At 50.6% G+C, this 14748-nt stretch overlaps 1 protein-coding gene across 1 annotated transcript; it reads right to left on the reverse strand.

The window, feature by feature from the left end:
* Positions 1-12123: 12123 nt before the first annotated feature.
* Positions 12124-13794, reverse strand: LOC103643271 (myb-related protein 306). The gene is made up of 3 exons (XM_008666435.4): positions 13478-13794; positions 13187-13316; positions 12124-13070 (listed from the first exon to the last, which is right to left on the reverse strand). The coding sequence occupies exons 1-3, from the start codon at positions 13608-13610 to the stop codon at positions 12434-12436; spliced, it is 900 nt and encodes a 299-aa protein (XP_008664657.1). The 5' UTR covers positions 13611-13794; the 3' UTR covers positions 12124-12433.
* Positions 13795-14748: the final 954 nt, after the last annotated feature.

Raw genomic sequence — 14748 nt, forward strand, 5'->3', positions numbered from 1 at the left:
ATTACATTGGCTCAACCTTCGGGATGATACCCATCTCCCTGTAGTTGAACAGCATTATCCTCAATTCCTCACCCTCAAAAAGATTTCACAGCTCCCCCTCACCTACACTCACCCCAATTGGCGACGACAACAATTCTCGCTTACCAGTCCCGTCCACGCGAAGACGACCACTCTCCATCTCACTACGATGACGCCTACCGCTTCGCGACAATTCACTCACTCTTCGTTTCGCCACCGCCCTTCGCCGCCTATACCCAGTACTCGCGCCCGGGAGCTCCTCGGAACCATCCGCACGCGGCGAAGGCTCCGTTGCAGCCACATCTAACGCTGCAAAATAATCCAAGTCCTCATCTGAAGACTCCTCTGTCCACGCAATCGAACTCCTAGAATCATCAGACTCAAAACACTTAGACACAGAGCCAAACAAATCGTCATCAGCCGCCACGGTCGAAGCCACCAAAAAATAGCATTGTCAGTAGCGGTTGCATGCGCAGGCTCAAACCTCAGAACCTACGCAGCAACCGAGGTTCAGTATCACACAGACAAAATTTACAAACTCCTCAACACCTATTCAGCCACCTGCGAAGGCCCGGTCGCGGTTGTGGGGTCTTCGGCTGCCGGCTCGGTAGCCGGCTCGGCCACCACCTTCAAGGCGTCTTCGCCCGTCGACGCAGGGACTAGTGCGGGGTCTTCGCCGGCTGCAGTCGGCGCGGGGGTCGCCAAGGGGCCCTCGCCGGCATCAGATGGCGGCGTCGGGTTGACCTCCACAGCCTCGGCTAAAGCGCCGTCCAGACCACCAAGGTCCTCGACGTCCTCGGCATGCGCCATCTGCAGCATCATCACACTCATTCAGTAAAACCACACATACCCACACATATGACCACACAAAAAACAGCCTTCACATGTTCTATTGCCCGGTCGGACCGCTCCATGATCGCCTCTCGACCGTGCGGGCCCCACATCCTATCGAAGAGTGCCCCCGCCGACTGCTTCAGCATAGGGTCTTCGACCTTGAAGATTTCACGTTCAAAGTTTTCGTCCGCTTGGTCGAAGACCTTATAATGCCTGCACCCCTCGCAGGACAAAGCATTCACGGCCCCCTCGCAGGTGACGAGGGAGGCGAAGGACATGAAACCCGTCACAATGGTCGGGAGCACCAGCAGCTCCTCCTGCAACCATTCAAGGAAGCGAAGGCATGCTTCTTGGCTGGGCACTTCGAAGGCAGCAGTCCGCGCACCTAGCTCCCGATACGCGTCCACGAACTGCGCGTGCGTCCGCTCGACCTCCACGCGCGTCGAGGCCTCTGCCTTGTCCACGCGGCTGTGCAAGGCGTTGAGCCTCGCCTCCAGCTCATCGGCGCGTTGGCGGGTGAGACTGCCCTCTGCCCGCGCCACTTTGGCCTCGGCTTGTGTAGCCTGCGCATCAGCGATGGCCTTATTTGCCTCCCTCCTCTCCTCCGCCAGCTGGCGCCGGAGATCCGTCTTCTCGGCCTCCATGGAGGCCACCTTCTCCGATAGCCTGCGGCTTTTGCTTTCCGCAGCCGACTTCTCCCGCACAGCATCCGCATGCTGTGCCCGGAGACTCTCAACCTCGGCAGCAATGTCCGTAGTCAAGGCACCCGATGCGACGTGGTCGGCGAAGTCGGCCGCCTGACACATAAACCCATGAGACCCTAATCTTCATAAAAACAACAAACATCGAAGTCCAACACAACTTACTCGCTTTAGCTGCTGTGACAGCTGTTGTGACGCTTCCCTCAGTCACTGAGACATGGAGCCCGCCACGTCCTTAGCAGCAGCGGCCGACAGAATTTCGCCGCTCGCGCAGAAAGTGGCCCACGGGTCCGACGCGGCACCATTCGCCCCAACCACCGCCGTTGGCAAAGTGGTTGCCACCGGAGGCGGGACAACAGCCAGTTGCCCCTAATTCGACCCTGCACCATGATACTGGTTAAAGACCTAGTCTTTTAAAAAAACTTACCAACAAAATAACCATCGACACTGATGTCTGTGCCGAAATCGACATCACGTCGCGCCGGCGAAGGCTGCCTTCGTCCTTTCACGGGCCCGCCCGGGGGTGGCTTGCTCCCGCTAGAGGCGGCCGCCTTCGCACTCGTCGATGCCTTGTTGTGCCCGGGGGCCACCGGTTTCGCAACTGGCACCGGTTTGCTACTGCCGGAGACAGCAGCCTTCGCGCTCCCCCGCGCCTTCTTCGCCTCGCGCATAGGATCCGCGATCCTGACGACCGCCCGACGTTTCTGCGCAGTGTCTTGACGGTCCTTCTCCATCACTGTCGATACAACAGTAGCAATATTCCGTCCGTAAGGAAAAACCTTCAAGTCATGAGCCATGCGAGACGTAAAGAAGTCTTTGCCAGCCGCGCGGGAGATCGGAACATTCTTGGGCCATCGACCCCCGGTAACCTCCAGCATTCGCGCCGAAGACTCCCGGAGCTCGGGCGAAGACATCCTTCCCCCGGGGGCTGCGCACGTCCCCATCAACTCCACAGCAAAACTATCGGAGACCCCCAGTCCCCCCACTGTAGTACCTATTTTTCTCTTCTTAGTGGCTGGGGCAGCCTCCTACGAAGGGCCTTCCTCAGTCACGGCCACTGGCCTCTTCCCGCGGTGGTCGACGGCGTCATCCCCGGGATAGCCGCTGTACGGCAAGCAATTCAGCTCAAAAACCCTATTCAGGCGAACGTTGGATCCACGGATATCCCAACTCCGCAGGGCCTCCGTCCTAAGCACATAACGCCCCACAATACGCACAGCCCCGTCTTCCGCTTCACGCACGAATGCGGCGGGATCCCGGTCACGTAGATCCAACGCGAAGGCTGGACTTCGCACTCGCTGCCCACCCAGGGAAGGCATCTCGCGAGGGCATACTTCGCCCAATGCCCAGCCAAGTGCCAAGGGCCACACCCCATACCCGATGAATTCCTCAACTAAATTGCGCCCGCTACTCATGCGGGCAGCGCACCGAAGGGCTCCTTCATTTTCATCATCCTCCGCCACCTCAAATTGCGGGTACGCCACATAAAAATGGGAGCACATCACGGCCACGGGGAGCCCTAGGTGGATTTCGACTTCGCCCTCGAAAACATAAAACCAGAAATCCCACCAGTTGCCTCACTTATTGCGGGCACAGGGAACTAACTCCATGACTTCCATCGAAGTCTTTCCGGTCCTCGACGTAAACGTGCACGATCCAAACTGTGCAATCTTGTGTCCAATTTTTCTTTTTTGCCAATGCAGACAGTAATGTTTGGCGAAGACCTCCACAGAAGGTTGACCGCCATACGAAGTCGCCGCCTAGACATACTTCGCCAGGGCCACCACGGCGTTAGGTGTCAGCTAGTGGACCTGGACCTCAAATCTCTACAGGACCTCCGCCATAAAGTGATGTGCAGGCAGGCGAAGGCCAGCGGTGAAAAACACCTCAAACACGATCAACTCGCCCTCGGGCTCTGGAACCTCCTCCGCCCCTGGGACACGCCCAACTCTGCTGCCAAAATACCCCAGTTGCTGCATATCCTGCACGCGGACCGAGGAAATTCTCGAAACGCCGAACTCCACTGTATCACCCGGATGTAGCTCCGCCGCCGCCACATTGATCAAGGTATCCTCGGACGATGAATCGGTCGTCGGCGTGTTTGCAGCAGACGAGGAAGAAGGCTGCATGGCTACGTACCGTCGGCGGCGGCGCGCGGTCTGCTTGACGCGGGCCAGATCTCCGACGAACAGGAGCAAGGAGGGCAGGCGAGCGAACGAACGGTTTCAAAAGGAGGCTAGGGTTTTGCGGCGCACAGAAAGGTAAGAGAACCTAACCCGCCCCACCTCCCCCCTTTTTATACACAGAACGCGACGCTTTGGGAAACCCGCAGTCCAACAGTACTACGTCCGTCAACGGTCACATCAAAAACCCCCACGGGACCACTTCGAGCGAGGGCAGCGTCTCCACCATCTAACGACGTCTTCGGCATCAGATGACTTAGTCGAACTGGTCCCTCGGAGGGCAAATGTTGGGGCGAAGGCGAAGACGCTACCCTTCGCTCCAGGCCTTCGTCAATCTCGCTGCACCAACGGAGGCAAAACGACTGGCGGGGTCCACCCTTCGTCCTCTACACTACAAGACAAAGGCCTACGACGACGTCGCCCCGTCCCACGTCCTCACCCGACCTGGAGGCCCACGTGGGATTCGGCCCATTGTAATAGGCCCCACACGGAGAAGTGTGTTACGGGCCCGATTTGTAATGGCTTTTCTGTAATGACAGTCTATAACCCTCCTTTATGGGAATATTCCGGGGATAGTCCAGGTGCCTGAGGGTACATGCGTCCTTACATCAAGACGTTGGGCACTTAGGTACCTATAAATACCCCCGTACAGTGCCCTTGAGAGGCTGGATTAACAGAGCAATCGCCATCTCGAGTTAAAACCTTGTTTGCATTCCCTTCACTCCCCCGTTGGATCATCTTGCCTTGGAGAGCAAGTTCCAACATAGTACCTTACGTGAAGAGTACGGCTTTGATACCAATTGAGAGCACCTAGAGGGGGGGTGAATAGGTGATCCTGTAAAATTCAATCACTAATAGCCACAAAACTTGGTTATGAGTGTTAGTACGGCTAAATTACTTGAAGCGAGTTCTTGCGAACACAGACAATCAAAGAGAAAGCACACAAGAGACATGAGATTTTTATCCCGTGGTTCGGCCAAGTAATACTTGCCTACTTCCACGTTGTAGCGTCCCAATGAACAAGGGTTGCACTCAACCCCTTTCAAGTGATCCAATGATCAACTTGAATACCACGGCTTTCTTTCTTAGTCTTTCTCCCGTTGCGAGGAATCTCCACAACTTGGAGTCTCTCGCCCTTACAATGATGATCACAAAAGAAGCACGGAAGTAAGGGAGGGAAGAGCAACACACATAAGACTCAAATCCATAGCACAACCACGCACACAAGTCACAACTTGAGCTCAAAACACAACGCACGGAGTTCACAACTCAAATGGAGCTCAAGTCACTATCACAAAGAATCGAATGCGTGAAGTTGGAGTCTTGGAGTCTTAGAATGTTTCTTGTAAGCTTGGGTAACTCCTCCATGCGCCTAGGGGTCCCTTTTATAGCCCCAAGGCAGCTAGGAGTCGTTGAAGATCAACATGGAAGGCTAATCTTGCCTTCTGTCGTGTGGTGCACCAGACAGTCCGGTGCACCACCGGACAGACACTGTAGTTGTCCAGTGCCCGATTGCCTTCCAAATCAGGCACAGACGACCGTTGCAGCTCCGAGCCAGTTGGCGCACCGGACACTGTCCGGTGCACACCGGACAATCTGGTGCCCCTGCTGACCGTTGGCGTGGGCCACGCGTCGCCCGCGGATTGCGCGGCCGACCGTTGCGCTGGCGACCGTTGGCTCACCGGACAGTCCGGTGCACCACCGGACAGTCCGGTGAATTATAGTCGTACGCCGCAGAACTTTTCCTGAGAGCGGCCTTTTCACCAGAGACCAGCCTGGCGCACCGAACACTGTCTGGTGCACCACCGGACAGTTCGGTGTGCCAGACTGAGCTGAGTTTTGGCTGCCCCGAGCCAAGTCTTTTTGATTTCTTTTCTTCTTATTTTCTCGTTGTTTCTAGCACTTAGATAACTTCATTAGTATTCAAAAACAAATTATTAAGTCTAGAAACATACCTCATGTCTTGATTTGTACTTTTTCAATCTTTGGCACATTAGAACTTAAAGAATATGTGTTGGACACTTAATCACCAAAACATTATAGAAATGGCCCAAAGGCTCATTTCCCTTTCAGTATTCTTGAGGGCATTCGATTGATGAGGTATGTGGCTGTCATTACTGCCTCACTCCACAGATACTTGGGCACATTCATCTGAAACATGAGAGATCTTGCTACCTCCAACAAATGACGATTTTTTCGCTCTGCTACACCATTCTGAGGTGGAGTTCCAGGACAAGTTGTTTGGTCAATAATCCCTTGACCTGACAGATATGATCTAAATTCATTATGCACATACTCTGTTCCATTATCAGTCCTCATAATTTGAATCCTTACATTAAACTGATTAGCAACCAGTTTATGGAAGTCTTGAAAACATTTTAACACCTCATTCTTATGCTTAAGTATATAGATCCAAGTCATACGAATGTAACAATCAATAAAAGTGACGAACCACTTTGCACCATTCACAGAAGTGACTGAACAAGGACCCCAAACATCTGAGTGTATTAGAATAAACGGTTCACAACTGCGAAGACCAATACTAGGATAGTTGGATCTAGTATGATTGCCAAGTTCACATGCATCACATACAAGCCTACTCTTGTCCATTCCCTTAAACATCATAGGGTATAACCGACTTAAGTTCTCAAAAGATATATGTCCTAACCGACGATGAAGTAGCAGAATCTCCTTCACATCCCCTTCAACAGTTGCTTTCAAAGCTGATTCCTCATGACTAATGAACCACAACCCATTATGCCTGACTCCAGTCCTAATCTTTCTCTGAGTCCTCCTCTCTTAAAAGACACAAGAGGTTTCATCAATGTTACTGTGCACTTGGATTGATCAATGATTGAACTCACAGAAAGGAGATTGACTGGAAAAGATGGAACATGCAGGACTAATGATAAGCTCAGAGATGGTGTACACTCTATGGACCCTATACCATGGATCTGTTGGGATGTACCATCAGCAATTTGAACCGACTCAGAATGTGTACAAGGAGTGTATGTTTTGAAAGAAGTGGACATGCCGGTCACATGCTTTGATGCTCCTAAATCTATGACCCAATCTATGCGATGCCTACATGAGGATGCAAAAACTTGTGCCTGAGTACCTTCGCCCATGTGGGCATAGTTGGAAAAGTTACCAAAGTTGTTGGTGGATTGTTCAACAGGTACAGTGAGGCACTCAGAAGACTTGCCCTTCTGCCATTGCTCCCACTGTTTAACTTGTTCCCCAGTTAGAGTAACGGAGGGACTCTCTTCAGTGGTAGCTATGTTGGCCCTAGAACCACCATGACCTCGACCTCCTCCACGACTACCATGACCTCTTCCATAACTCACACGAGTACCCCATCGACCTCCACGAGATCCTCCTCGACCACCATTTCCTCTAGGATTAGGACAATTGTAACTTAGGTGTCCCTTTTCCCCACAATTATAGCATTCTCGATCCTCGATTGCAGCATAGACCGGTTTCACATGATTATCATTACCCATCACTCGAAGTCTGCTCTCTTCATCAATCATGGCTGACACAGCCTCATCCATGGTAGGAAGACTCTCCTGGTGACAAAAGGCAGCTCTCCTACTCTCAAACTCAGGATCCATATTCTTTAAGAAGTGGGTCACTCTCCTGTCCTCTACCCACTTATGAACAATGTGTGCATCATGTGGACAAACCATTTGGAGAGGGGCATAGTGATCTAGTTCTCCCCATAAGTACTGAAGCTCACTAGCATATTGCTTCACTGGTCTCCCTGCTTGTTTCACCACATCTGCCTTATTCTGAATCTCCATCATCACCACCACATTCCCCCTCCAAGAGTATATGCTACTCAAGGTCTGCCATATCTGTGAAGCAGTGCGCATAGCTTCCACCCTCTTGCTAACAGTGGGAGACATAGATGCCAATAACCATGCCACTATCATAGAGTTTGTTGTATGCCAAGTTCTCCATTCAGTGCCAAGCTTATCAACCGGCTCAACACAGGTCTCCTCCAAGTAGTGCTCCACTACCTTGCCTCCTAAGAGGACGCACACTCTCCTCGACCAGCTCAAGTAATTTTTGATGCCCTCTAGCTTCACATCGTTCGGCACAAGTTCTAACTTTAACTCAGATGGGTTTGTATTGGCCTTGGCACCAATCAACCCCAACCCCATAAGCTCCTGGATCATAATCCTCATCTCACTCATCATCTCACTCTTTGTAATCCCACCTGAACCACCACCAATTGTTACCTTCGTTGCAGCCTCTTCTTCCCTTCTCTTGGGATCCATCTCTTCAGGGGCGACGGCAGGGGGGCACATGGGGGGCAATGTCCCCCCTAATGCTCCCCTAATTCGATAGGAGATCTTAGTTTTTAAGCTAATTCTCATGTAAATAGTGTAAAAAATGCTTCTAACAGCCCCCCTAATCTAATTTAGCCCCCCTAATTTTGGATCCTGGCTTCGCCCCTGCATCTCTTCTGTACTCATCTTCACAGAAGCATCGAATCAAGCAGCTATACAACAAGCACCGGCAAACACTAGCATACAACTTCCAATAACAGCAGCACTGCAGCCACACCAACCAGCAGCACTACAGCCACACCAACTCCTTCTGGTTGCCTCCTCTTACTGCACCACGACAGCAATTTCTAGCTGTCCGCCTCCTCCTCTGGCCTGAGCCGCGGCCACCACTCGAGACACCAGGGCAGCAGCAGCACCCACGGGGCAGCAGCAGTGCCCAGCAGCAACAGGTCGGTGTTGTGCCAGCAAGGACCGTGGTGACGGCGGGCCAGTCCGGTGGCAGGTTCTGGGACGAGTTGCGTGGTGCGGGAGCAGCCGCCTCCTTGCTAGCTGTCAACGCGCTCCGGGGCCGATGGACGGCCGGGAGCAGCCGCCTCGCTCCAGGGCCAGTGGATGGCCGGGAGCAGCCGCCTCCTCCCAACTGTCGACGCGCTCGCGGACGTGCACCGGGGCCGATGGATGGTCTTCTCCTCCCTCACGCGTGCGAGCTCGACCTCGAGCTCCAATGGCAGCACCGACGGTAGGGGAGGCTAACCCTAGCTCCGAATACCATGTTGTTTGGTGTATTGTGCTGCTCCCCCTCGGGCTGCAGCTCCCACAAAGTATATTACTCCATTATACAAGGAGGTCCTTTTACATTTAACTATTTACACCAACACATTTGCTAAAGTGACTAGTTTGCAACAAAAAATGCAGTGGTTCCACACTGCAGGGTTGGTGAGAGACGACGGCTGAACAGTCATAGCCTCAAGCCATAATCCAAGATGAAAGCAGACTGAGAGTGTTAGCACTTATTTCATCACATTGACTAATAATTCTGTTATGTTAAAAGGATTATTAGAACATATTAGAACCTTCCCTCGTGATCTTGGAAGAAAAATCCTCAGACCATCTTTGTTTAGGATGTAAATATTTGTGCTCATCCTTTTTTAAAAGAAATATATGTGCTCAGCTATCAGTGTCGCTATTTATATTAGTGTGTGAAAATTGTCCTCTGATGGGTTGGCTTCATTATTTTTCTATGTAGGTGATTTTTGTTTATGCTGATCAAATTATTTCAGAAAATGAAGAAGCATTATGGTTTCGTTTGACGGTTGTCAGGCAAGGGCATTTTCTGGCAGGAGGACATCATCCCCTTCTTCCAGAACGTGACCATCCCCAAGGATTGGGGCACCGTCCAGCAGTGCTACATCTACCTCTATGGACAAGTGAAAGAGAAGCTGAGCAAGATTGACCCCTACTTTGTCAAGCTCGGTGACGCCATGGTCACATGGATTGAGCCTGGGATGAGCTGAACCCGGCGACCCCTGCTGTCGCAAATGGCAAGGTCAAGTAGATGGAGCCCTTATTTTGCCTTCACTTCCCCACTGGATTGGAAAAGAAAGTATGATTGGGTCCTACCTAGGCCTCATAGATATAGCTCTTTTTAAGAAGAAAGAGAGATTAATTCAGCAGCAGATTTTATAAATTCTTTGTTATCATGAAGCAGGTGGTTCTTTTGTAGTTCTCGTCGCAATCATTTACATAATAAAGACAATAATTTTATATTGTGTACTTTTGATAATCAAAGCACTATTTGTGTTATAACATGTCTATAAATGTGCACTGCTGCTGTTTCATCTACTGTTGCTAATAGAGTTGGTTTAGAACTTATTCTTACTGAAAATTACCTTTTCAAGCCTCCCAAAAAGGATTTGATGAAGAAACACAGGTTATTTATTTGGCATTCTCTTTGCAACTGCAAAAAGTTCAGATCTGAATCAGTACAATGTAGTATAATAAACACTTGTTGAAAGATATGCACTTTATGATTCATTGAACTGCAGAATAGTACTGCAACATAAAGATAATGTAACACTACAACATGCAAAAATTCTTTTGCCAGGGCACTAACAACATGGAAAACTTCAATTCTGAGAAAGCACAAAGTGCAGTTTGAAAACAGGAAACTGATATAGAGTCACAAATTATATCATCCTAGATTTTACACATCTTTATTTGAAGCTTAAAACGGTAAATAAGAGAACGAAAAAGGTAAAATCAGAGCCTAAAATGCAGTTGGATACATGGATTTCCTTGGTATATGAAGTCCCACCATCATCCACAATAGACAAACTTACAAAAATGCAAGTTAGCAATTGTGCCATTTGCTAGCAAGCAATACAAGCCAAGACATCATTAAAAACCTTATAGTATTCATTTCCCAAGGGGGGCACACTTTGCAACCCGCTAGAATTGGATTCCACTACTGAAGCAGGCAAGACAGCCTCTCTAGGTTGTTCTGTTGGTGGTTCAGCAAGAAAATCAAGTGCTGCTTGTTCACGAGTCCTCTCACAAATAGTAAAGGATATGATGATGGAGCGTGACTTGTGGCTATAGTTTTATAGAAGAGAAATTACATGGATGCAGCGGGAGTGAGATTTGCTCCCGCGTTTAGTAATAGGAACAAGCTTTACTCCTAGGTTCAATATATAAAAATGGAATAGAGGGAGCATGCGTTTCTAATTTTATTCTGAAAACATCACATGTCAACAAAGTTTCAATGAAGTGAAGCTTCTATGATACTGCTGGTCTGCTTTCAGGAATACATATAAATAAATAGTAGTATTGAGCCCTCTACTCCTATTGTTGATTTGTTGAAGAAATCTGAAGCTCCCAGTTCTTGTCGACATTGTTGTCATTTGTAAATTAAGCAGCACACACATGGATGTACAGGAAGGAAGGAAGGGGATACCATTATTGCTCTCCTCGTAGGGGGGTGCATTGCATCGAACAACACACATGTGGTTGTATTCCCTTTCTTTGTGTAGCAACATTCTTTCTATAGGAATACATGAAAGTGTTGTGAAGTCTACTATTTCTGATGTTAATGGTTGTTGCAAACTTACAATTAGTTATGAGCAATTTTTCAGGTGACTGCTCTACTCCTTGAAGTGGCATAACATATTGTTCAGTTCATGTAGTAATTTAGATATGAAATGTTGAAGCTATCTTAGCATAGAAGTTGCAGTGTGTTATAGCACTCTTATGAACTGTGATCTGCCATTACTATAGGATCATGTATAAGTAGATCAGATCAGGTACGCTGGTACAAACATGATATGTGCAGCAAGTAAGAAGCAGAAATTGATGCAAAACCTAAGCGCGAGCATTAGAACAACAGAGGCACCAAGACGATACGGGGGTCGGGGTGCTTACGTCACCAGTAGGGACTTAAGGTTGAAGGCGAGCACAGAGGCGTGGTGGTGGATGTAGGCATCCGCGCCGAGGCAAAGGCGTCGGTCCAGTTGGAGACGAGCCGCTGCGAGTTGGAATGCGGGAGGTAGGGGAGGCGACGCCTGTTGGATGAGAATTCCTCCGCCTCCTCCCCAGATCATCCATAGCTCATGAGAGGGAGGGAATGCGGGGCGCCGATGGAAGGGCGAGGATGGGGCACGACGTGTGGACGGGGGCGCCTATGGAAGGGATCGCGGGGGCGGGGACGAGGATCGCGGGGCATTTTAGAATGGCACCCGTCGAAGTCGGAGAGCAGGGTGGGGGCAAGAATCGCAGGGGCATGGCGCACACATGTGGATGCCCTCCTTAGAAACTTAATAGATGATCTAATAACATGGTCCGTCCTAGCTCTAAGAACAAAACCCAAAAAATAGAAAAAAAAATCCTCTACACATGATTGTAGAGAAACAGCCCTATAGCTTTCTTTCGATTCGTGGCATGTGTCAATCTACTTATGACCAAGGGCATATACAAGCCTCGGACCATCCGTCTGTGGCCTATAACATGACTCATATATCTCTACTATATTTATTATTTTTAGATGAAAATATAATAAAAATATTTTTATATACAGTTTGTTAGCTTGGACTCTTTTTTTCTCATCTGGTTGAACCGTTTTGGCGGCAGAAAAAACAGGTACCGATTGTCGGTAGGTGGACAGCCGTCGCATATAGTGCTACTTCTCTACAACCGAGATTATTTTTTTCTAAAAAAAAATAGAAGCAAGGAACTGGATTAGTCAACTTTAAGTTTTGGTCAACACTCAACACCAGCTTTGCATTGCATTCATCTAGATTAGCAGGGATTTGAGTTTCTGGCCACTCACTTCTACTTCCAGCCTGCTAGTAGTTATTACTGAACTTTTTATTTTGTTTCTCCATACTTGCCACGGGCTCTCCGATCCGGTCTAAAAGAAGTCGCACGGGTCGCCCATCGGCACGGTGACGAGCCCCGTGTCGCCATGTCCCATGGCGTCGTCGAGCAGCCAGCTCTCCAGCATTGAGAACGATGGCCCCGGCCCCGGCCCCGCGGTGCCCTCGCCGTCAGCCTTGGTCATCCTGATCGACGCCTCTGGCGTGCGCGCTGCCGCTGTGCCACCGCTGTTGCTCGCAGATATTACGCCATCGTCGTCCGAGAACACGGAGACGGAGACGGAGGAGGACCTCGACCCGGACGACACCTTTCCCGCGGCGCCGGGGTGCATCGACCACCAGCCCTCCAGCAGGCGTGCTATGTTCTCGGCGCTGGAAGCGTACGACGTCGCCTGGCTAGCGGGCGCCGTCGGCTGCGGCAGTTGCTCCGGGGGCTTTGTGGACAGAGGCGCGGGGTCCAGCGACAGTGCCTCCCTGAGTGCCTGGCGCGCGGTGTGGATGTCCGTCTGCAGCCGCCGTTCCCACTGTCCCCTGGGCGCGGCCCATCTGCCGCTCCTCGCCTCGGCGCCAGCAGCGCCCGTTCTAGTGAACTTTTTCTTGAGGTGCGTGTTCCAGTAGTTCTTGATGTCGTTGTCTGTGCGCTCCGGCATGTACGACGCGATCGCGGCCCACCTGATCGTGCAAAAAACACAGTCGATCGTTAGGGGCTCCGCGCGCTGAGGAATCACAGAGGACGTACTAGGAGCATGCGCCAACGGAAGGACTGGCTGTTCTTGAAGTGGAGTTACCTGTTCCCGAGCAGCGCCTGCAGGTGGATGATGAGCTTCTCTTCCTGGTCGCTGAAGTTGCCGCACTTGATGCCCGGGCGGAGATGGTTGGTCCACCGGAGCCGGCAGCTCTTGCTGCAGCGCATAAGCCCTGCAGTATCCATGCATGGTCCATGAACAACAAGAGCAGCTAGCCCCACGAAAAGTTTCAAGGAATTGCACGGCATAAAACAACAGCCATCGTCGTCTAGTCCTAGTCTAGAGAGAGAGAAACAAAGCAGACGAACTCCCAGCAGAGGAGCAGGGTCGTACCGGTGTTCGTGGGCACGGCGCGCCAGTTCCCGGGGCCGTGGTCCTGCACATAGGAGACGAGAACGAGGTCCTCCTCCGGCGTCCAGGGCCCCTTCTTCACCCCACCCTTCTCGCAGCACGGTGGCCTCCCCATGCCTCGGTTCCCCGACGCTAAGCTAGCTCCTCAGCAGCTGTACCCTGTTGGGTGGCCTCTGGCCTCTGCGTGCGTGACGGTGACGCTAACTTGGCAAGAAAAAGACTAGCCAAGAGGACCTTTGACCCCTGGCTCTGCTTCGGCTAGTAGCTTGCTTTCCTCCCACTCTCGCGGGAGGCGAATTGCGCGAGACTGGTGCGCGCTGGTGGTGTTTATATAAGGGCCCCATGCAGGCCTGTCCTTGATGTGTGAGGGGCAACAAGGAACCGTAATTAGGACACACATGAAACAACACTCCAGCGAAAAATAAAAATTATTGCTATAGTTGTTATATTTTATATAAATAGATATTGAGATATTTATTCAAATATAATTATTGTTTATTTTTAAACAATAAGATACGTGTGATCTATTGATTTGGGGCAGGTGTGAGTTCGAGTACTCGCTCTGCATTATTTTTTGCGTGGTGTGGTAATTGCGCAGACGGGATCGGATGCTGGGCAGACGCAGTAGTTAGCTGCGCAGGCGCCAGGCGTGGGACCCATAGGACACGGCGCCGAGTCGGACGTGTGGGATGGGCTCAAAGTATCAGCGTGAAAGGTGAAGCGGGGGTAACACCAGATATCCACATATTAGGTTCTTAACAGAGAGTATATAGATAACGACCAGATACGATGGTGCTTAAGCCTAATAAGGTCGATGCCGGAGACCCCCGGTCCTCAGTGGTCGCCATCACGGAGGAAAAATTAGGTTAGGCGTCTTATTTGTCATAGAAGCAAGCCAGCGATGGAATGGAACCGTTGAAGAGGCATAGTCCCACTCCCCGACGGTCGTAGTAGTACGTACCGAGGGACAACGGCATTTCCACGGTACAGCGTTATCCCCATTAAAATCCAGTGCCTTTCCGGCCGGCGGGGTCATGATCTTGCGCCGTCGTCGTGCTCGCGGTCATGCGAAAATTGCGCCATGTTTGTGCACCATGCATGTCCATGTGTTTAGATATATAATAAATTGTTTACTGTATATCCATTCCCATGTCGTCCTCCTAAGATCTACACGCACTTATTTCAGAAGAATTTTTAAAAACAAAAACTACAGCTCTGAAATCTTTATGCATGCATGAACATTTTGTATTAGA

The sequence above is a fragment of the Zea mays genome, chromosome 1 (genome assembly GCF_902167145.1).
Source record: "Zea mays cultivar B73 chromosome 1, Zm-B73-REFERENCE-NAM-5.0, whole genome shotgun sequence".
Lineage (NCBI taxonomy): Eukaryota > Viridiplantae > Streptophyta > Magnoliopsida > Poales > Poaceae > Zea > Zea mays.